General features: G+C 38.8%; 3 protein-coding genes across 4 annotated transcripts; 1 reads left to right on the top strand and 2 right to left on the bottom strand.

Annotated features, from left to right (window-relative positions):
• Positions 1–8,313: 8,313 nt before the first annotated feature.
• LOC136268592 (uncharacterized) lies at positions 8,314–10,203 on the bottom strand. Its single transcript, XM_066063968.1, has 2 exons — positions 8,517–10,203; positions 8,314–8,451 (listed from the first exon to the last, which is right to left on the bottom strand). Exons 1-2 carry the CDS (start codon positions 10,174–10,176, stop codon positions 8,444–8,446), a joined length of 1,668 nt encoding a protein of 555 aa, XP_065920040.1. The 5' UTR covers positions 10,177–10,203; the 3' UTR covers positions 8,314–8,443.
• A 282-nt stretch (positions 10,204–10,485) lies between these two features.
• LOC136267886 (betaine--homocysteine S-methyltransferase 1-like) lies at positions 10,486–18,221 on the bottom strand. Its single transcript, XM_066063062.1, has 3 exons — positions 18,066–18,221; positions 17,825–18,024; positions 10,486–11,467 (listed from the first exon to the last, which is right to left on the bottom strand). Exons 1-3 carry the CDS (start codon positions 18,091–18,093, stop codon positions 10,631–10,633), a joined length of 1,065 nt encoding a protein of 354 aa, XP_065919134.1. The 5' UTR covers positions 18,094–18,221; the 3' UTR covers positions 10,486–10,630.
• LOC136267887 (ras-related protein ORAB-1-like) lies at positions 18,128–22,600 on the top strand. Of its 2 annotated transcripts, none has more exons than XM_066063063.1 (7): positions 18,128–18,254; positions 19,585–19,666; positions 19,756–19,803; positions 19,852–19,899; positions 19,953–20,048; positions 20,099–20,331; positions 22,194–22,600. In XM_066063063.1, exons 1-7 carry the CDS (start codon positions 18,238–18,240, stop codon positions 22,339–22,341), a joined length of 672 nt encoding a protein of 223 aa, XP_065919135.1. In that variant the 5' UTR covers positions 18,128–18,237; the 3' UTR covers positions 22,342–22,600. The 2 variants fall into 2 exon arrangements, with proteins under 2 accessions (XP_065919135.1, XP_065919136.1); XM_066063064.1 differs by lacking the exon at positions 18,128–18,254 and adding an exon at positions 18,317–19,539.
• The last annotated feature ends 39 nt before the right edge of the window (positions 22,601–22,639 follow it).

The raw sequence follows: 22,639 nt of genomic DNA, 5'->3' as shown, positions 1-22,639 counted from the left end.
ATAGTGACCGATGGATGAGCGGGCTCCGCGGATGCATTGTATGGAGGACCGCAAGAGAGAAAAAGATAGACAGCACCTTAACCACCCCATGACAACAGAGTAATCATCGCCCCACTTGTTTGAAAGTTGATGAGCCAACATCAAAACATGCTATTGGGATTTGTAAAGTCAGAATTGCAAAAATGGCAAAATCAAATTTACAGCCAGTAATCATTTTATCAGCAATATTGTACATTACCAGTGTCCTTTGTTTGTTTTCTTCCCTTAGATCATGAAATGGACTGATTAAACACTGATTTTTTCAAAGATTTCAGGATGGATGGATCACTTTTTCAGTTTCTCCAATACAAACTCCATACATTTTACATCATTTTGTATATTCAATAATTGCAAGCACTAGACACGATCAAATACCATAAAACTTAATATCATTCAACTCCTTATGAATTGTTCTATCCGATTCCGGCCGAACAAAATTCGTAATCGCTATGGTAACGGCGTGATTCCGCTATTTAATTAGAACGCGAAATTCGTGATTTGCTCTCCAATGGATTTTGTATTGCGTAAGTTGCTATTTACCATCGTTTGTTGTAAATTTGCAAGCTGTAAACACTTTAGCTTCGAATAAATTTTGTTACCATCGGATAGAGGAGTGTCAGTTATGCGTGTATAATGGCGGCCGAACAATTTTGATACCGCCTTCAGAACCAGAGTTATGATGAATAATGTAACTTAAAACTAACTTACCTCCATAGGCTGCTGTACATTGATTTTACGCATAATAATATTTTACGTAAAATTGTAATGTATGGGTTAATTTGACATGAGTTTTGATATGAGCGTTGATAAAAAACAGAAGCCTCATGAGCCAGACCACCAGAGGCAGACATTACCAGGGGGGTAAAAGAGGCATGCTCCTCCTCACGAATTCTCTGAGCATACGCACGTTTCTTAATGTTCTCGTGCCTCCGATAACAGGAGGCCAGTGATGAGGACGCATTAGAAGCAGCCAGAGGGTTGAACACCCGCACATCCACAAAACATCTTTCACTTCTTCCACCCCAAAAACCATTCATGGCGATGTCAAGACGGGCACCATCTTGGATATTGGCAGAAGCAGGGTAGTCCTGCTGTGAAACCGGCTGGGGCTCTGGTTCAACAGCTACCTGAGAGCATACTTCAGTCAACAGGGTAGCAGTTAGATCTCTGATCTCATTGTGTCGGATAGAAGGTAAGCCACCCTTGGGACAGGATAAAGCATGCTCCACTGAAAAGGAAGTCCCACATGCACAGTGAGCAGGAGTCCGCTGAGGAGACCACCCATAACGTAGTGCCACGGCATCGTGAAATGCGGACTTATGCAGTGCAAAGCCATGTTCCTGTAGGGGCCGGGTGGTAAGCCAGTTGGAGGCCCCTTTGGCTGAGGCTAGATCTAAAGCGCATTGAGAGGAGGGATCTAAGTGGGTACGCAAACTGGAAGATCTATCCGAATAGTTGGAAGATTTGGAATTGCGGATTGCAGACTTGCGAGGTTAGGGTCGGGTTCAGCCTTGGTTCCTTCTTTAATAATATAGTACACCCTTGTGGTTTGCTACTATAGTTGCATTTATAATGTACAAAACAAAGGAAGCCGTTAGCTCAGTGGTAGCTCAGTGGTAGGCCCCATGATTCAAGTGTGGAGGGTCTGGGGTCGGGAATCCGCTTTAACCCAACCTTTTTTTTTTGGTTTTACAGTACCTTTTTTGTCCAAGTTTTTTTTTTTGTTTTGGTTCACCAGTGACAGTAGCAATGGCCTTATTTTCTTGGTGTATTATTAATTAAAGGCTTTACAGCACAACATACAAAGGGCTAAATGCAGATACAGTGCAGTACATACAAAGTAAATGTGCTGAGGGTCTGGCAGAAATTACTTCTGCCATGCAGCCTTATTTAATTACAATAACAGACTCAACTTGAATGTGATGCACCCTTTCAGGTCGTCAAACTCTCTTTAAAACAATTTTCCCTTTCCTATTATAAATAACTAGGTTCTGCTCCCCATCTTTTTTCGCTTTGCAAGTTAATCCCTCAGTTTCTATTAGCTTCCGCTCTCTCTTTGGGCGTTTAAGTCAGGTTGTGAATAAATTTTACTAAAACGAGTGCTAGAGCACAAACTCAAAGCAGCTCTCAAGACATATATTCCAATTCATACTCTCATACCTTTTAGTAATTGCTCTGGGCTGAATTTGACTGCCTTAACTGACATCATTAATTACTATGATAACAGTGCTGTGTCACTACCAGTTAATCTTCTATTATCAGCACATTTTATTCACCTGTACATGAGTCAAAAACCTGGCCTTTATTTAAAAATGCCTAAAGATGATCAGGGGCGTAGCAGACAGTTTAGGAGTGGCCAGGCCATCAATTCAGTAGTGGAGGAAGGTATAAAAGGTTTGGAGGACACACATAGTGTGTGAAGCGCACTCAGAACATGCAAAGCATGCTCTCCCTCTAGGGGATCTGGGGGCATGCCCCTCCCAGGAAAATTTTGAAATTTACTGGCATGCCTTAAGATGGTATCTGAGTGATTTCAGCAGAGATAAATTAGCCATATTTAATTAAGTAAACAACTGATGTCTGTATTAGCAATGCATAGATGCAAGTGATCCTTACTTTATGATGAGTATATGTAGTAATAAAGGTTGTCCACCCACCTACTGGTAATTTAAAAGTGGAGCCACTGCCACTTCTTAAACCAGTGCTGTTGAAAGGAGCGCCTCACTACAGTTTTCTTTCCAAACTGATGTTGCAGAAATACCCAGCGTTTTGGCTGGTTTGGCATGTCTCCAACTTGTGGAAGGGAAACAGAAGAGAACATTGCTCTTAAATTTGAAGCCATGCTCTCACATGTCACCACTCGATCTTCATTAAGCATGTATTCATGTGGATCATGTGACAAGGAAGTTTTTGCTGCGAACCAGCAAGCAGAATAGTGACACCAGGCTGTGAATTACACTGTAGTGTAGTAATGGTTAGTTAAATATTGTATGGCATGTGACGCTGCTTTATTTATAATACAATAATGCATTGGTTATCTCAAAAGTAGTCAGGCTTTGGCCTGACTGTGTACTACGGCCTTGATGATGCTGCCTCTGCCAGGAGAATATTTCTGGTGAGGGATTGTAAAGAGTGGACAACTGGTTATTAGATTAACAGCTTAATATTGTAGCTTATTATAATACTGTTCTATTTTGGATCTGTTTTGTTTCGTCTGCTTTTCCCCTTATCCTTGCCATGCCCACAATTAATGGTTCCATATGCGGTCCTTTTTGTGGCCACATGTTGATCGAGGACTGCTCACATGTTCATAATTTTTCGCTGCACATGAGTCAGTCATCATTAATTTTTCTCTCTACAGGCCAGAAACCAGATACATTATTGTGAATTTGAGGAACAATTATCCTTACAAGATCAACTGCCCAAATTTCAGTGAATAGCTCAGTGTACTGACACACTAGCAGCATATACTAAACAAGTATAAAAGGCTGCAGTATAGTTTACACTTTAAAACTATAAAATGAGTTTCCGCATTTGGGTCAGGTCAACTGGAGTACACTTTATGCTTATGAAGACTTAATATATTGTATGGCTGATCAAAGTAAGCAAAAAGATGACTGATACCTGATCTGTACTCTGTGCCATCATATCCCTTCATTTCTTGCCTGTATGAATCAGGCCTATACGACTCAATATACTTAACTAGCCATATGCAGTATGAATTCAGCTATAGTTCCTGTTATTGTGCCTCAGTATTGGGTTGTGTTTGATTTTTTTTGCATTGATTCATATGAGATGCAGGTACATTGTCTAACCCAGACTGTCGTCCAAGCTCAGTGGGATAGTAATATTATTGTCAATGACTCCAATACAGTCAATATCAAATTCTACATGCATGCATGCTTTATTGCATGAATGCATGTGATTTAAATCAAAGCAGATTTAGGGTTTGGTTTAGATTAACAATTCAAATATTGTAAACAAGACTTCTTCTACATGTAATTGTAGGATCCTTACAATTGCATAAGGAGTTTCACTATCAAATCCTTCTCTTCTCAAAAAGAGGAGAATTGAGGATTTGATAGTGAAACTTGACACACATTGCACATACTGTATCACTGTGGTATGTTAAAGGCATCTGTCAGGTTGAAGTGACACCCAACTGTGAAAAAATCAAACCCATATTAGCCTTAGCTGTTACTGAGTTATGCTTGTCTGAAGGCACTTGATCAGTCAATTTAGCAGCAGTAAAAAAGTTTTTTTTAAATCTGTAGCAACCTATTAGAAGCATTTGGGAAGGCACTTTTGGGCTAACTGGCAATGTTGCCAAGGTGCCATGTATTGTGGGCCTGGTTTCTGATTGATATTATTTTAACTAGCCTCCCACATGATATCTCCAATAATGTACTGTATGATAAACAACATGATTGCTGCAAGTGCATGCAAACTTTGCACAACTATAAGTGACACTTAAATTCATCAAAAATTTCCTTGCATAGCTCTAGTCTATAGAAGATTACATGAGTGAGATTGGCCGTGCTACTAGAATGCTGCGTGCTGTTCAGTGTTCATACTTCATACACCCAGTCTTCCAATGTTGGGATCTAACACCAGGGTTGTGCCTAGTATTTTTCAAATGGGGTTTCCACTAGGATGTAGGCTGGGGGTACAGCCCCCAGATGCTGATAAAGATATAATTTTACAGATTGTCAAATACCTGTAGACTGAGTGCTATATAATTTTTTTTTATGGTCAACTTTTAGTCTATTTACTGATGGGCTATAATATCATGCCTGATGATCTCATCATCACACACACACACACACACACGCGCGCGCGCGCGCACATATCTTGGTATCATTAACAAATTATAAACCAAATTATAATTGTGTTGCCTGCATTGATCAGTAGTATCATGTAGTATCATTATACCCAGTTCTAACTAGCCGCTAATAGATTAGCTATTAACCCATACAAAGGACCATGTGCATTTCCTTCGCATAGCAGGCTAAGTGTGCCCATGGGATAGTGCTGCATATGCAAGTTTTCATACTAAGCAACTGTAGAGGATTTTAAATAATGTTGCATACAGTGACTGTTCTATTAGAGTATTTCACTGACTACTCTATTAGAGTATCTCGATCTTATATAGCAATATATTGTTTGGGAGTTGTTTAGGGAGGGGCTGTACTCCCCCAGATCCTCCACTGTAATATAATAGCGTACATTTTGATGTATTTTTGTGTTTGCCAACAAATCAGCAGCAATATGCAACACACTGGCTTGGGCTTTGCTTGCTACTGACAATTCAGTAGGGGTTTCCTGAACCCCCCTCAGCACGTCCCTGAACGTTTCAATACATAAGGTGTATACAATCCTGACATAGCTTAATATCCCAATTAATCTTTAGCTACACTGCATGAAACTGCTGTTCAGTTCTGCATAATATAGTATAACCATTTGCTATAGGTGGGTACTTGGGATTAAATGTCCACTTAAACTCCACTAGTATATCTGGCAGGTGTAGGCAACTTTCCTTCTTTTACTCTATATGATCTCTTATAATTGAACTTAAAATTCCTACTTTTATCCTTGCACATAAACTGGTGCATGATGTACAAAAGTGATACGACTTATTACACTGATAGAATACTTGCAATTTAATGTCTGGCATCCTGTGCCAGTATATAAAACTTTGAACTTTCAATTTTTTATAAAGGTACAAACTGATCAGAGCAGTCGCTGCAATTTAGACCACTATAATTATTCCCACAAGGCTGATCTCCTTTGTTAAGTTGATGCAAGAATCTATGCAAGAATCTATGCAAACCTTACCATTTCTCTGTGTCCTGTTTTCCACTTCCTAATACCTGATTCAAATATTAAAGTAAGACACATAATCAACTAACTGTATAATCAGAATAGCCAGAAAATTTGGCAGGAGGAAAGTTTGCATTTGGCAAGTGAATGGTGTTCCGCCAAATAAATTATTTGTCCAATACAAATCTGTATTAGAATTATTTCCTCCCGCTAATTCTCTTTCAGTACCAAAAAAATTGCTAGAAAACTTCAATTACAGATAAAAGGTAGTGAAACAGAGGAGGTTGCCTACACCTACTAACATACTAGTGGACATTTAATTTCTATTTCAATTTAGTAAATTTCCACAAGAATATCTGCAGGTAAGCAACCTCCACCTTTGCTTCACTATTTTTTTATATTTCTATGATCCCTAATCAAAACTTAAACTTGCTACTTTTTTGATAAAGATGACTTGTGAACTTCTGCAAACCACATCAAAAGAATGAATGGCTCCATTAAATTAATTTTGTGTCTGAACACATGCAATTACTTAAAATTGAAGAAGTAAAGCAGCCACTACACTTCATTTTCAGTAATGCTCCACCTGTTTACACAGCATACAAATGAAGAACAATACAAGAAGTGCTTTTGCAATCAATCTGGCAAATACAGACAATTACCATTGCAAGTGATGGTCAGCCACAGGGAAGCCATACACATACACTCATTCTATCAGTGAAAAGAAATCATTGTTTGTTGTTCGACTATCCCTCTAGGGACCTGCAGGGAGGCAACAAGTTAGCCTGTGGCACAGGGAGTCAGAAACATGAACCTGAAAACTATGCTGAATGCAGAAAAAATCCCAGACCAGGTGGTGACTTGATCCACAGGCAGCCGGCTTGCAGTCTAGGCAAGCCACAGAGCCTGGGATCCAGGATTTCCTCTGCATTCAGCCAGTACTTAACAATCACGACTTCTCGGATTTTCATAAGGTTTTATCATTATCCTTCTAGGGACCTGCAGAAATGGGACGCAAAGGTAAATACATGATGTATGTATTGTATGTGTGGTATGCCAAAAGGCACCTGTTTGGCTGAAGTGATGACAGTGTAAAAATTATACTGGTAACCTTAGCTAGCTGTTATCAAGTGATGCTTGTTTGAAGGCATCAGTTAGTCAGGAAGCATATAATCCAGAAGTTTAATAATTCCATAGCAACTCTGGTCTATCAGAAGCATTTTTGGCCACTCTGATGACACTTGAACTTAATTCTACCTAACCAATACTGCCAAGGCACTACATTGTCAGGCTGGTTTCTGGTCAATTGTTGTGAGAAGGTGCAAACTTCCATCCCTAGTATAATAGTGTATGATATTGCACTCTCTGGAAGCATTTCAACTTTCAAGCAAGTGATACAATCCAAGAGCTATATACTTTTTTGTTGGAAGAAGGCAATAGGCAGTTCAAGCCATACACATTAGCATGCACGATACAGTAATGGTACTGTTTAATGTGTACACTTTCTTGTAGTCACAACTAAGAGCTAGTAGTCATAAATATTATCTGACACTGAACATGCAAAACAATACATACATATATCACATGCAAGATGCATGAATTTAATGACACTTCTGACATGTAACAGAATTTGGTGCTGTTTAAAACCTGGTTTACCATACACTGAGTTAACCATGGATAATATGCACTCTTCACTATATAAAAATGTTTTTAAAAGTGTTTGTGTAGGAAACTCCATAGCTGAACTTCATACCTGTGCAGAGATCACAAGATGAGCTATACTTAATATGGTAATGGTACACCTATAGATATTTTTAAAAGTATACATGTGCACGTGAAAGTTATTGATATATCAGGACTATTGGTGGTCCTATAACTGCAGATATTATATCACTAATTTGTGAATTAAGGATCAGACAAATAAATTGGGCCAGACTGACTTTGTAATGATGTAAGTCAACAGGTTTTGAAAATACCTTAAGTTTTCTTGCTTGTATGAGTTCGCATATGACGCTTTAGCATGTATTTATCCCTTAATAATTTCTCGCAATGTTGACAGTGATGTGGCTTTTCTCCGGTATGAATTGACAAATTACTCTCCTGCATACGAGCTTCTAACCAATACTTCAAGTTGTTAGGAAAGGTAAGGATGGTGGTCGGAAAACAAATTTTCACGATCCTTACTGCAGCCAGTACTACTGTGAGCGTATGATAACAGCCGGCACACATGTATTACATAGCATGAAAAGTTTTCTCTATTTTATAAATACCATGCACACATGATTTGCTAGCCAGTGCAGCAGCCTGTCAGTTAGAGTAAAATTATGTAGGGAATAAAATATTACAATAACACAAAGCATATTATGACATGACCATGCAGCCTACTGTTTTCATCCATACATAAAAAATTAGCTGTTTTAGTTAGTTCCAAAAACACATCAAGTCTGTATGATGCTCATATTTGTGTTGAGCCACATAAACATAGTCTACTAGCTTGCAACTACCTCCTCTGAATAGTTTCCGATGTGGTAATTTTGCTTTGAGAGTGTCTTCAAAATCAGTTCTTTCAGTTAGCCTAGCAAGTTTACATTCCTGGTCAACCAAATGCACATGAAATGTCATTAGGTTAGGAGAATTCAATACAAGTACACTAATACCTTCAACAGTCACAGATTTCACACTCAGCACTACATGTACTAGTCCACCATGAGCTGACACTGAACTCATAAAGTCATCAGGTAGGTCAACATCAATTGATTCAATGCACAGCTGCTCCAGATTACAACTGAGGACTGACATGAAATGTAGAGAAGTTATGTTAACATTTTGAGTGATCTTCAAGTATCTCAGCTTTGTACAGCTATTGACTATGTCCCGTACAAAAGTGGTACAGCGATGATAAAAACCAAAATACACATAGTGTGTCAGTGATGAGAAATTAAATAATATTGACAAACTGTCATTAGTAAAACTTTCTAAACATTGGCGACAATGAACTGCAGCTGAAGACTCTAGTGCATACAGATTTGTAAATTTCTTAAACAAGCTTTTCAGGGTCTTGTTGTCTTTATCAAGTGGTAGTAAAACACACAACTCTACTGCTAGGTGGGTCAATTTCACACCACTCAAAATTTCCCACAATTTTGTCTGATTCTCTACCTCTTCAACTGGTATACCCATCAAGTTTATTCCTTGTAGGTTGTGACAAAAACTAGCAATGGTGCGTAGACCTTGTAAACTTTTCAAACAATGTCTACTAGACTTTAAATTCAATCGCTGAAGGTTTGGACAAACAACTGAAAGCTTTTCCAAGTGCTCAGAATTAACCCCAAGGAATGAGATATCAAATTCAGTGACAAAATTAAGGCTATTAATCTCATTCAAATAATCTTTATTAACATTCTTAATGTTTAGTTTTGACACTGCCTGGCATACTACCCTACCATTATAAGCACTGTCGGTCAATAGTAACAGGTCTCTATCCCATCCTGGTAATCCACAAGAACTAGCACTTACAAAAGAAAGGCTAGATGATTGCCCATACTCTAACTGAAACATTGGTAGAACAAGAGCAAGGTTCATAATCAGCGGCTTTTTAAAGGTACTATATAACTTCAAGCACCCAGTGTGACCAACTGGTGCATTAGATTTTATCTTGTACCATTCTGTTAGCAATGCATTTTCTAACATTACCAATGAAGGGTATATGTACGGAAATTCTACTACAACGACATTCAAATTTTGAGGTATAAATCTTTCCGATGACCAGTATTGCATCCACGGACCTACTGATCTACAGAACCCTGAGGCATCACTTAACGAGGACTGGTTCAACTTCACTCTGATTGTTAGCTCCTTCAAGCCTACAACAACTAGCTCGAGTAACTGTTTTATATTGCTATCCCACAGAACATCCAGTTTTTGAAGCTGTCTCATACATAATACTATAGTTTTTAGTTGCTCAGGATTTAACTTGGTTGTTGGCAGGCTAAGATCCACCGCATTGTTGCAATATTCCAGCATCCTCAAGAGCTTTGCCGGTGTCACGTGATGCGGAAAGGACAGTTGTTTTACATGTTGCCCACATACCTTCAACAGATTGTTCACACAACCATCATCACTACCGTAGTAATAAGGCCACGCAAACTCCCTCCACAGTGATGGTGTTTCGGTCACGCTTCGTAGTCCCCTTGAAACATAGCGTAATTTCACCTTGTCACGTGTTGCTGTTAAAAATGATAATATATGAATCAATAATTCTATCGGAAGGCTCAGAAGCTCATCTGAAGGTTCTTGGCCGATTTTTCGCTTGTCCATTACAGCTACACAATTATTCGTGCTTAGTGCGCTTTTTATGGAATACATAGTATTGTATTGTATTAATGCTTTATCTGCAGCAACATGTGCTGCAGCCTTAGGATTACCTAACCTAATTTCAAGGACTTAGACTTATAGCTGAAAAGGTGTCAGTAACAGAAAAGGGGCCAAAGTAAGGAAAAAATCCCTCCAACCCCAGGATTCGAACTGCAGGTCACCCAAGATGTCTAGTCGGGGCCACACTCAGTCTCCTCCAGGAGGGATAGTTATTTGATTCATCATGCAAATTATGGCCTATGTATGTGGTCATTAGCCATGTTGTCTGATAGCTAGCTAACACACAGAATGCATGATCTCTTTAGTTTCATGTGCACACAAAACTATTGATACATAACAAGAAAATAAAACAGTTCACTCCTAACTTTGTTATCTACAAAAACCAATAAACTTAAAGTTATAAAACACGTCCCCTTTCACAGTAAAGACTTCCCTTCTGCTCTGCTCCCACAGATTTAGAAAAACTGGTCACGTATTTGCTGGCCGGTGGGGTACGACCTAAGCTCTCAGCCATTGCCCGGGTGAAGTTCCCTGAATTTCCACAGCATATTCCAAAATAACGTACACCCAAATCATAGGCTTTCTTGGTAAAGCTTTTTATCTCTCTTATAGACACAAACAACGGATCTAATTGGTCAGGATAAGCAGGTTGATTTAACTCTTTGTCAGTGATATTATACATCGTAGGTTCATCCTCAGTTGTGCGATATGCCACTGGAAGAGCTGCCAAGTGAGTATTTGGACACTTCTTCCTGATCTCTTCTATCACTTCTATCATTGTATCAGGACCTCTAGAGCAATTTGCACCCACCACAAGAGCCCCAGCATCAGCAAGCTGCTTACAAGCATCACCAACATTTACCCCATCTAGTAACGTCAACTGACCATTGTCATCCCTTCTGGGTACACAGAATGTTATCACAGCAGGCTTGCCATACGATTTAATCACTTCTAGTGCAATCATGGCTTCACCAAAGTAACGGAAGGTTTCTCCGATTACATAATCAGCCCCTTCTTCAACAGCCCACTTCACCTGCTCTTCTATTGATGCCCTAGACTTGGCGTAAGATTCTTTATCTCCAGGAACGTACACAAAGCTCTGAGCAGTCCCACCAGCAAGCAGTAGTCCTTTCTCTCTGGCAACTTCTCTTGCCATTTGAAGTGCCTTCCGATTAATTTTCTCCAAATCTTGTTCTCTACCTCCTTTCTTTAGCCTGTCTCTATTATTATCATACTAATATAGGAAAAAAATTGACATACAATTTTGTTCTGTAACATCATCTTAAATAGTGTCAAGTGGCTAAGAAAGTTGTGTGGTAGACCAGTGTGTACCTTACTGGAACCAATATCAGATCTTCTTAAAGTTAAACTGATATGGCCTACTTATCTCATACAGTTACTGTACTGCATAGTAGGGATCATGAAAGTTTGAACCTTTCTGTCCAAAATTTATCACTCAAAAACTAGCCTCATTTTTCCTTTGAGACAGCTTGGCAGATTGGTCACACACGATCAAGCCAAATGAGTAACAAGAGAAATCCCAAAAACTTTGACTAGATGAATAAAAAATTGGAAATTTTAAGAGGGAGCTGAAAAAAGCCATGAAACAAGAAGGGATCACTGGGGTGGTAACGTAAACCACAAATCCCTATTTTGACTCTCTGTCATAAATCTTTAGGTACGTGCTTCGTCGTTTTGAAATGAGTCAAAATAGGGATTGGTGGTTTACATTACCACCCCAGCAATCCCTTCTTGTTTCATGACTTTTTTCTCCCTCTTAAAATTTCCAAATTTTGTTCATCTATAGTTTATGTACTTTTCATTAATCCAGTAATGGATTACGGATTAAGTTTTATTTAAAATAAAGACTGTTCTGAATAGTGTATTTTTGCATTCTCCATAGTACTGAATACCGTCAACGTTTCAGTGCACATACACACACATAGCCATCTGTGCCAGAGTTCTCTTCACTAAACTGATTTGTATAGTTTTGTGTGTATTTTTGTGGATGTTTTGTATTAGTTTTCTAGTTGTATGTGGTTATCTGTTCTTTGTATACTGTTTTTGTCTGCGTTTTTTTCCTACACTCCTCTGTGGAAGATTGGCTATGCTGAAAAGAGGAGTCTAATCAATCTAATAGTGAGACTGCTATTGAGCAAACTGTATAGAATTAGTAAACTAATCTAATTGCAATGTGTATACAGAGTCTCCTACAGGTTTTTGCAATTAAATTCGTCGCCTTTGCAATTGAATTCGTCCCGTTTGCAATTGAATTCGTCGGTATTGCAATTGAATTCGTCCCGTTTGCAATTGAATTCGTCGGTATTGCAATTGAATTCGTCGCTTTTGCAGTTGAATTAGTCGGTTTTGCAATAGAATTCATCGCGTTTGCATTACAATTCGTCATAAACAAAACGGCTCCAAGAAACCAACCCGTTCATTAAGAGATGAACTATTTATGCCTTGGAGAGTTACACTTGAGACACTAGAAGGTAATTGAAGCTGGTAGTACGCGAAGTTGATAGCTGTCTGACAAGTTAATTAGCTTGCTCGCGAGTGACCACACCCATCGCGAATGGCGTAGTAGAATTTGGAATGTTGTTGGAGAGGCTGTAGAGGAAGAATTATTGCCTTATAAAGAGTTGTTTACTACTGTTGTACTTGAACAAGTTCTTGTAGCAGCTGCTACATCATGTTTTCATGTTTGCTCCAGCTGCCATTCTTGTTATGGACGAATTTAACTGCAAAAGCGACGAATTCAATTGCAAAAGCGACGAATTCAATTGCAAACGGGACGAATTCAATTGCAAAACCAACGAATTCAATTGCAAACGGGACGAATTCAATTGCAAACTGGACGAATTCAATTGCAAAAGCGACGAACTCAATTGCAAACGGGATGAATTCAATTGCAAAGTCGCCGAATTCAATTGCAAAAACCTGTAATATGAGCTAGAATTTACTGCCTTTAATAGCTGTCGCAAGGAAATGTTGTTATACAGTTGACTGCATTATTAGAGTATTTACATGACCACTTTATTAGAGTAATTTAACCTGCCCATGTACAATAATCACAGAGTAAAAAAACCACTAAGTCTTCAGCACAGATTACCTTCCTGGCCTATACTGAGTTTAATAAGGACAGGTTATATTAACAAGCAACACACCAGAAAACCCCAACCCTGAGTGCAATTTTGTATGGCTTCATATGTGTAATGGAGTTTTGGCAAGAAGAAACGGCCCGATTTGGGCTGTTCCCATCCAAAACGAAATCAAAAATAGGTCATGGACACACACGATGATCCATTCAGCAAGCCTTGCTACTTTTTATTACAGGATTCTCTTTGTAAACTTCGTTATGCCTGTGAAAGAATTTTATGAATAGTAATAATAACATGAACAAAACAAATTTCAGATTTGCCTGAATACACTTACCATTTCCTTTTCACTTGATACTTATTAATGGACCAATACTCAATGCAAAGAACCACTAGAGGGTTGTTTTGGGTTAAAGGATGCTTTTCAAGGTGGTTTTCAGGTGTGCGATTTTTGCAAAACCCTATTATGAACCCATTTATAAGTTCTATGAAATTTTCTACTAACTAACTGACAAGCACATATGGTTAATACTACGGGGTTGATTTCTTCAATGTCCAACATTGCTTGGCTTGAGAAGTGCCTTTTCGCTGACCACAGCAGTTACAGTGCATGCATGATAGATTTACCTTGACTTCTTCTGTGTCCCATTATATAAAATTAGAAATTTTATAATTCAGTAAAGATCATTGATATTACTGTATGGTTGGGACCACAAAGGTGTAGGCATGGCCCACACAAAAATATCACCCAAAAACCAGCCTCAAATTTTCCTGACGATGATGAGGCAGTACTGGTTAGGTAAAACTAAGCCCAAACAAGCTTTCAGACTGGCTTTCAGCAAGTTGCTATGGATTTTAAAAAAAAAAATATTAGAATTTTCTACTGACTGACTGACTGATTGCCTAACTGATGCCTTCAGACAAGTGTAACTCAAAGGCTACAGGCTTGATTTTTCACTGTTCGATGTCGCTTCGGCTCAAAAGGTGCTTTTTGGCATACCACAGTAGGTACAATGCATTCTTCATGGACTTACCAGTGTCCTCCTTTGTGTCCCCAAACAGCAAAAGGTGTCAATTTGGTGGTAGCACATGATGGCTTCCCATCATAATGGAAATCACCTGTATTTTTCACATGGGCTACTTTGATGCAGAGGTGCTTTTCAAACAGTTCTTGATTTGTAATGGATTGAACATAGCTGACAACGAAGCGTAATGGATACTTCACTTTTCAGACAATAATTGAAGGGGTCAGTGGAAAAAGGGGGTAACCCACATTTGAAAAATACAACGGGTGTAAAGTGGGCATTAAACAGAATTTTCAGATATTCCTGAATTGCCATAGACTAATGCAAATTTAAATTTGGTTATAACTTGAACTTTAAAGTCTTGTTGCTAATTTTGTGGAATTATTATTAACATGCCTAACCAAGCAATTTGTTTTTACAAAATGGCAAATCTCAAAAAGTGGGTTACCCACTTTTCCATTGACCCCTTCATTATATAACTGGCTAACATTAGTACAGATCGAGAGTCAAACATGTATTGCAATTTGGTGAAACCACTCAGTGGACAACAGTACTGGATATAAAGTAACTTTTATTAGACGTCTAATGGTATAGACTGATGAAAGATGGACAAAAGCCTATTTCCAGTCAGTTAAGGTGCCCATCTTACTTGAGGCAGTAAGGAGGATCATTGTATATTCAAGCTTTCTCAATGCTGGTATGCTAAAGCGGTCAGTGTGTGCAAGTAGAGAAGACAAAAGAGTGAAAAAGGAGTCGATACTGGGGATAGAGTTGCCGCTGATGAAGTACTATGCCTATAATAGTCAGGCAGAAGAGGTCTGATATTGGGGATGGAGGCTAAGTTAGTCCGTTGTTTAGTTTTAACATCTATGCAGTAGTGTCTTAGTCTAATAAGCTGCACAAACAGCAGTGTATAGTAGCTAGCTAGGTACATGTATGCACTTTTAAACAGTTTCGAAAGCAAATGTGTAACAAGAGTCCACAGAGATGGGTTCGCGTTTCTTGCTAAATAGTTTACATGGGGACAGCCAGACCTATTGTCCAGGTAATCCAGAAAGCCTAGCCACACCTCTGTTAAGGTGGCGCTGAAGTAATCAAATGAAGCCTTACAAGGCCAATGGAACATCATGTTTGTGGCCATGCACAAAAAAAACCGGAAAACTAATAGAACAACACGAAGCACTTCAAAATATTGAAAGAACCAGCTCTATCAGCAGAGATGCCAACCTCTGAACAATTTTAGGAGTGAGACCTCAAACACTACTGGCAATGTGGAACAGATTCAAGTGCAGCTCCAGGATTTTTGGTAGTGAAGACCAAAAAAAAAAAAAAAAGGTCATCGCATGTTCTAAGTACAAAAATAAGCACAGGTCTGCCCAATTTTAAGCACAGGGCTAATTACGAAGTAGATCAGGCATGAGAAATGCATGAGAACTAAGCTGAAAGAGTGAGAAACAGAGGGTTAGGCGTGAGAGCGTGAGATTACTAGCCAAAGAGTGAGACTCACGCCTAATGCGTGAGAGTTGGCATGTCTGTATCAGACTGTCAGTCTACTATTGCTGATACAAGTAACGATATTCACGTACTAACTTCATCACCTTGTCAAAACTCTGGTAACTTCACAGCGAACAACACCAGCTGTCATCGCGTGATTACTGCTTTACGGAGCGCGCTCTGACCAGTTAAGCTGTCTCGCATTTCATGAAAAACCTCCATATTTATGTACCATAGACCTTCAAAATTTGGCAGAGGCACTGGTGAAGCGGTTCTTTACAGGGCTATGGAACAATTTTTCGCGATTCACTGTTGACAGGCGTGATATCACATGTTGAAAATGCGGGTTTGCGTTTTAACCAGTTTCCACGTTGTTATCGTTAAAAAGGATTCCATAGAGTTGTTCTACAAGGTGAGAAACCATAAGGGCCAAGGCCACTTAGCGCTAGGTTGTTTCTGGGGTGTTAAAATCGGCTCGTAAGTTCAGAGTTTAATAACCATGAAATTAAAGCGGTTGATTTCACAAAACTTGGCATGCTAGGCTACAACATTACAGGCTATCATAAGAACCCTTTAAACGTAGACTGCATGGTTCACAAGCGGGGTTCTCCACCACCCTAAAATAGCTAATTAACAAATGGGCATTGTACGGCTTCACATAATTACTTCAGCGCCACCTTAAGGTTACGGAATAGTTTAAAATGCGTGGGCGGAATAAATTGCAAAACCTGCTTTAAACCAAGCAGGGATAAATAATTTCAACAACTGTGTTGTGCTGGCAATACAACTAATTGTACTTGTTTGTTTTTACTACAGAACAATTGGGTGTGTGGTCTACAATACAGTGATGTTTTATAAAAAACGTGATGTTTTATAAACCACGCCATGCACCAAAAACCAGACTAACAGATTACTGAATCCTTATAATTTCGACACAAGTGGCTAAACAACTAAAATATCTAGGTCCTGTGGAAGCAATTTTTTAAGTTACTGGTAGTATAGACGTTTTATTGAACTTTTCGTAGTTTTTTCGAGTGAAACAAGCTCTTTGAAGGCTTGTATCTGAGTCACTGGGGAGAAACATGCCAAAAACGCTTCCACAGGACCTAATAAATTTAATATACAGTATCACTATGCCCCAGAAAAGCCAATAGAGCAGCTTTTGCTGTATTTGACGGTGGAAAAACATGGTAGTGACAGCTGGAGCTGAGTGGTGTATGGGCTGGCTTACTTGTGTTACTACAACAAATTGTAGTGTTCCACCTGCCTCAAACTACACTGTAGCTACATAAAAACATTAAATATGAAAAGCTTCACCTTCATTTAAAACTTTTCCCGCTGCTAGACTGGTTATATGGGCTTCTCAAAAAGTATCGATAGGCATTCAAAATTTTGAATGATTGCCCATGACTATACCGTAACCTTAAAGTGTCATTTTGAAATTAATCGCATTCCATTTGCACAAGTGTTTAATGCAACTGTCACCAGATCTAGACCCTCCCGCTTTGCATGTGGGTCAGCCATGCCAGAATTACAAAGCAAAGCGTGAATCTCATTTGATAATATGTCATTTACACTACATGCTTTAATTGAATGCTGCACTTGTGAAGCTGCTTGCAACTGCTTCGTTTGATCATATGGACCTTATCCACAATGACATCATAATTGACAAATGGCTGTGTTTAGTGTGGGCACTTTGTATGTAATCACTAAAATGAGCTTTGTTCGTGGATTTCACGACATGCTATTGGATAATAAAGGTAAGAGGATAGTTAGCGTTATCTGGTGATTCGAAATAGTCCCACCGCAATATGTAAACGTTAACATAGCAAACCACAATCTCTCCCAATACTCTCTGTACAAAAGTCTCCACACTATCGGCCGCCATTTTGTGCATTGCAGATAAGGTCCATTGCAATCACAAAATTGTGTAAAAAGGATTCATTTCAACTCTCCACACAACAGTCAACACACCTGAAATGCTTCTATCACATCAGTCCCACAATGAACAAATTCGTAGTGAAGACTTTTAACCATCTCTGCACATTCCACAACAACTTCTGGTACAAACCCTCCATAACTGATGTATCCTCTACGAGCCAGCTCTAAGAGATAACCCTCAGCACATATAACACTCTCTCCCGCGGCTAGTCTTTCCTCAAGGCTACGTACAACTGTTTGGGTTGAAATCACAGACCAACAAAGGAATTCTTACTTGTTTTTGCTTCAGTAGATGGTTGCATTTTACCAATTATGCTGGATGACAATTCTCAGATGATTCGAGTCTGCGAGTGACCTTACAAAGTTTCACGTGAGCTTCACTTTTGATGTACATGCGTATGTGCGTAAACCCGATACCTTGACCCGCCTTGACATATTACCAGGAAATGTGTGCAGAGTGGTGGTAAGTCATATTGGTCTTTCCATAGATTATAGAGGGCCGGTCCTTCCAGCCGTGATGTGTTTTAGACGATTGCCACATTGTGCCTTTTAATAATGACACACCCACTAAGTGGGCGAATTGTTAATTTCCAAGTTGACACATGAAAGTATATAGGATATCCCAGTAACGACTCTGTGTAAGTACGTAGAATATACTACCTATGTCAGCACCAACAGTATGGGTACCACATTATCTCTGAGCAGATTCACGTCGGCCTCAATATTTTCTGTGATCATCATTGTTACTCTCATTTTAGCTAATTTTTACCTGCATGAATGTTAATGTGTATATTTAGTTATATTGTATGTTATGTATGCCAGTATGGGCACTGCTGAAAAGCAGTAGTTTTCTACTGATGCAGTCTTCCAAAAAATAAAAATCGTCTATGCTAGTTAGGTTATTTGGCTAGGATGAGTAACAACTGTTTGCCACAGAGTTGAAATTTTAATACTTACTGCGTACGCATTTGTGGTGGGGAGAATTAGTCAGTTTAGTCTTGAGAGAATAGGGTCAGTGGCTGTGCAGCCCATGCAGTGTATGAGGCAGCACAACCAAACGGTTAATTAAAGCACAAGTTTGGTTAGCAAGTTTGATACTCAGTGCATGGTGCCACAGATTAATAGTGATGCCCAGTCACTGTTGGTATAGCAGTTTTCTTAAATTTAGCAAGAAACTTCCTCACATTGTTTACCCTGCCGGTTTATATGGACCCCTCACATGTGAACTGGTTAACTACATGGGTAGGCGTGACCATGTCATTTGGCCTCTTACCATCATTACGACACACACCAACCGGTTCCAAAACAGCAGGTACACCAACGACGAATAGTTTCATTCACTGCAGCATGCCAAGGAATACAGCCTCCACTACACCTGCAAGACAAACCGTGAGTTCCAAAAACATCAACTTTACTTCCACAAACACACGTATGCTCGACAACAATGGGAACACTGAGACGTAGACCAAGAGCAATTCTCAAAGACTCATTATCCAGCTTAGTGCCCAAGGAAGGTACAGGAAGAGCACCAAGCCATGTACCAGACTCTGAGGAGGAAACTGACAATAGGCGAACCTTTGTTTTAGCATCAGAGGCAGAGTCCAAAAGAGATGAAAAATGGTGTCCATAAAGCAGTTTGTCCCAACCATGTTGAAGATGTCTGTGGTCTTCAGGAGGCATAGGGCAAATGCCAATCGTTTATGTCTCTATTATATGGAACTTTAGTTAGCTACATGGTCACCCATGAGGTTTGTATATTATAGCCTTATTCACTGTTGTGTCCATATTTTTAGTGAATCTCCCACTGATGGGTTCAAAGTGGTAGTGATTGGTGATGCACGTGTGGGAAAATCATGTTTACTACAGCGATTTATGGTGAGTAGCAAACACTATATAATCATAAAGCTTATCATAAACTGTATCTTATGCCTGATTTTCAGTTACACAATGAATTATCTATTTAGAATGATACGTATGATGATAATTATACATTTACAATTGGGGTAGACTATGTGAGTATCTTTAAGTGATCAAACCACTGCTGCCACTGATGTTTTCAGAATCACAAAACTATAGACCTGGATGAAGAGACCATCAAGTTACAAGTCGTAAGCCAGCTATCTAACATTTGCATAGCACCGAGTATGCTACCATACATTAGTGGGATTCAGGAGGGCAAGAAAGGTTTAGGACACTCACGTCTGCCTACTACAGAGGTGCAGATGGAATAATTGTTGTGTACGATGTCACAGATCAAGTAAGCCCTGTTCAATTTTTGAATGTCATCTAGCATTTCTTTCCCATAAGGAATCCTTTACAAGTGTAAAACAGTGGCTGGAGGAAGTGGATAAATATGCCAGCACAAATGTGAGCAAATTACTGATTGGCAACAAGTGCGATTTGACTGATAAAAGAGTTGTTGATTTTACGACAGCTAAAGAACATGCAGATCAACTACACATACCATTTTTGGAAACCAGTGCAAGAGCATCTATTAATGTGAAAGAAGCATTTATGACTATAGCATCTGAGATCAAAAGGTCACAATGAATATTAGCAACTACTATATATTTGTCACAAGTACATGCTAATACACAGAATGCTATTTTGAGCTTAGAACTTCAATCCCAAAGAATGGCTGGATGGCTAATTTTTATGCACGACTGAACCACCCATATATTTATGCATATTGGGAACATGCACACGTGTACTTCAAGTCAACTATACCTAGACTCACTCTCTGAATAACTTAGCTTAGCCTATTTGCTAGCATTCCACATGGCAAGAATTTTCATGGTATTAAATTTTCGTGGATTGCCAAAATGCAGCAAAATTAGTAATTTTCAAGGAACAAATTTTTGTGGTTGATACATTGATCACATGCATTTTGTGCATGGGTTGTAAAATATATTTAAAATTTGTGGATAAGATTTCCACAAAAATTTGTATCCCACAAAACTTTCTTACCTAACAGTAGAAACTTTATCCTTGGTGACTTCAGTTTAATGGGGCAACTCTTATGGTTAATACTTAGATCTCCAACAACTTTCATGAGTGCATTTTTGAGTCTAACTTGACTACGATCTATCAACTCATATACATGTGGTAACATACTAGACCTTGTTTCAACAAACTGTCCCAAACACGAAACACATATGTATAACTGTGCATCCTCCTGATGTCCAAAAATGTGGCACAGTTTCAGAAGCTATATAGCACTGAATTATTTATTCCTAAGGCGAGACTACATACTCGACAATTTCCTAACTGCTTTACCCCCAACTGCATCATTCTACAAGTGTCTTCGTTTACTTCAACATAGCTAAATATGTACAACAAGCATCTAACATCAAACAACTTTCAATGACTGACCATTCTAGTAAAGCATAAGATTCTTTTGAAGTTGCATTTCTGAAAAATCTACATTTGAAAAGAACCTAAAACGCAACTTTGCCACCAGACTCAATGTTTGTACAAGGTCACATATCCTTGCACTCACTGCTCCAATCAGTTATTATTAGAAAAGCATACTGTAGTTTGTAATCAGAGTTCTCTAATTGTTAATGGTATAATTATTGACAGTGTCGAATTCCGCAGAGAACTAGGCATCATTTTAGACCAACAACTAAAGTTCCACTCACACACCACATAAGTTGCTGCAAAATCTAACCGTTTAAAAGGACAATGAAAAAAGGACAATTCGCTGTTTACATGCTGTATTATGTTTGATGTATGGAAGCCACTCAATGCTTGTCCAAGACCAGCTGATTGCATTGTGTATCTTGTCAAGTTCATGTTGCAGGTAGTAAAGTACAAGCATCACATGATTTTGTTGGGCCCCAAAATAGTCAGATGTTGTAAACAGCGCATTGTCCCTTTGACTACTGGGATTGATCAGGAGGTCTTTCAATCATCTCAGTAGATTCTCATGTTGATTAAATTATTTACAGCTTTGGTATATCCTACGCTTGAATATAGTAACAATCCCTATGAGAATACTTCAGTTACCATCTCTGGCTCATAGGCATACATGATACTAGATTCTTATTAACTATTTTAATTCAGACTTTTCTCCTTTCTCCAATACCACCATCACCAGGGGACACCAGTTCAAACTGTTTAAGTATCTTTCAAGATTAAACTGTAGATCAAAACATTGTTAATTGATTGATGATTGGAACACTTTGCCTGATAGTTAACGCTAATTCTGTAAATAGTTTTAAATCCATTACTGATGGAGAGAGATGTCTTATTTATTTATTTATTGTTACTGGGCAGACGGCAATTCAGGGGGCGATCAACACCCCAAAGAAATCACACATACACATAAGATATACAGCAAACAATTAGATAGACAATAAGTAATTAGTAAATGTATCTATGTTTTCTGTTTCTATGACAGATACTGGCAAGCTGTTCCAATCTTTGATTGTTCTTGGAAAAAAAGCATGTTGATAATAACTGGACTGTGTACTGGGTTGGATAAAGTGGTGAGTGTGGTGGTGTCTGGTGGATTGTTGAGTTGGCAAGAAATATGGTGGAATGGATAATCATGATAAGTTGTTGATTCCTTTATAAAATGTTTGTAGTCGACCAATTCTTTGTCTAGATTCAAGTGACGGCCAATCCCTTATTTTGTTAAGACAAAATACAACTTAAGTACAGGGGTCTAGACTCCGAGGTACCATGCACTGGATGGACAGTACAGGACCCCTGGCAAAACTTGCACTATTAATACATACAAAAAAAATACTTTTATAGCATGCATAAAAGTTCAGTTTAGGCAAACCGATAGGTCCCAATCCGGGGAGGCTCTAGAATTAAAAATTCTGTATGAGCAGGAGACAG

This window comes from Dysidea avara, chromosome 10 (assembly GCF_963678975.1).
Source record: "Dysidea avara chromosome 10, odDysAvar1.4, whole genome shotgun sequence".
Lineage (NCBI taxonomy): Eukaryota > Metazoa > Porifera > Demospongiae > Dictyoceratida > Dysideidae > Dysidea > Dysidea avara.
The sequence above is the reverse complement of the archived record's forward strand: the minus strand, read 5'-3'. Positions and strand labels throughout refer to the sequence as shown.

What these genes read in the sequence shown, in the direction of transcription:
- LOC136267886 (XM_066063062.1), bottom strand. Translation starts at nt 18,093, where the DNA reads ATGCAACCATCTACTGAAGCAAAAACAA. An exon ending in ATCTACTGAAGCAAAAACAA is followed by an intron (nt 18,025 to 18,065) that starts GTAAGAATTCCT and finishes CAACCCAAACAG; the next exon opens with TTGTACGTAGCCTTGAGGAA. An exon ending in ATGTGATAGAAGCATTTCAG is followed by an intron (nt 11,468 to 17,824) that starts GTGTGTTGACTG and finishes TTCCTATATTAG; the next exon opens with TATGATAATAATAGAGACAG.
- LOC136267887 (XM_066063063.1), top strand. An exon ending in GTTTACTACAGCGATTTATG is followed by an intron (nt 19,667 to 19,755) that starts GTGAGTAGCAAA and finishes TTATCTATTTAG; the next exon opens with AATGATACGTATGATGATAA. An exon ending in AGACCATCAAGTTACAAGTC is followed by an intron (nt 19,900 to 19,952) that starts GTAAGCCAGCTA and finishes ACCATACATTAG; the next exon opens with TGGGATTCAGGAGGGCAAGA.
- LOC136268592 (XM_066063968.1), bottom strand. Translation starts at nt 10,176, where the DNA reads ATGGACAAGCGAAAAATCGGCCAAGAACCTTCAGATGAGCTTCTGAGC.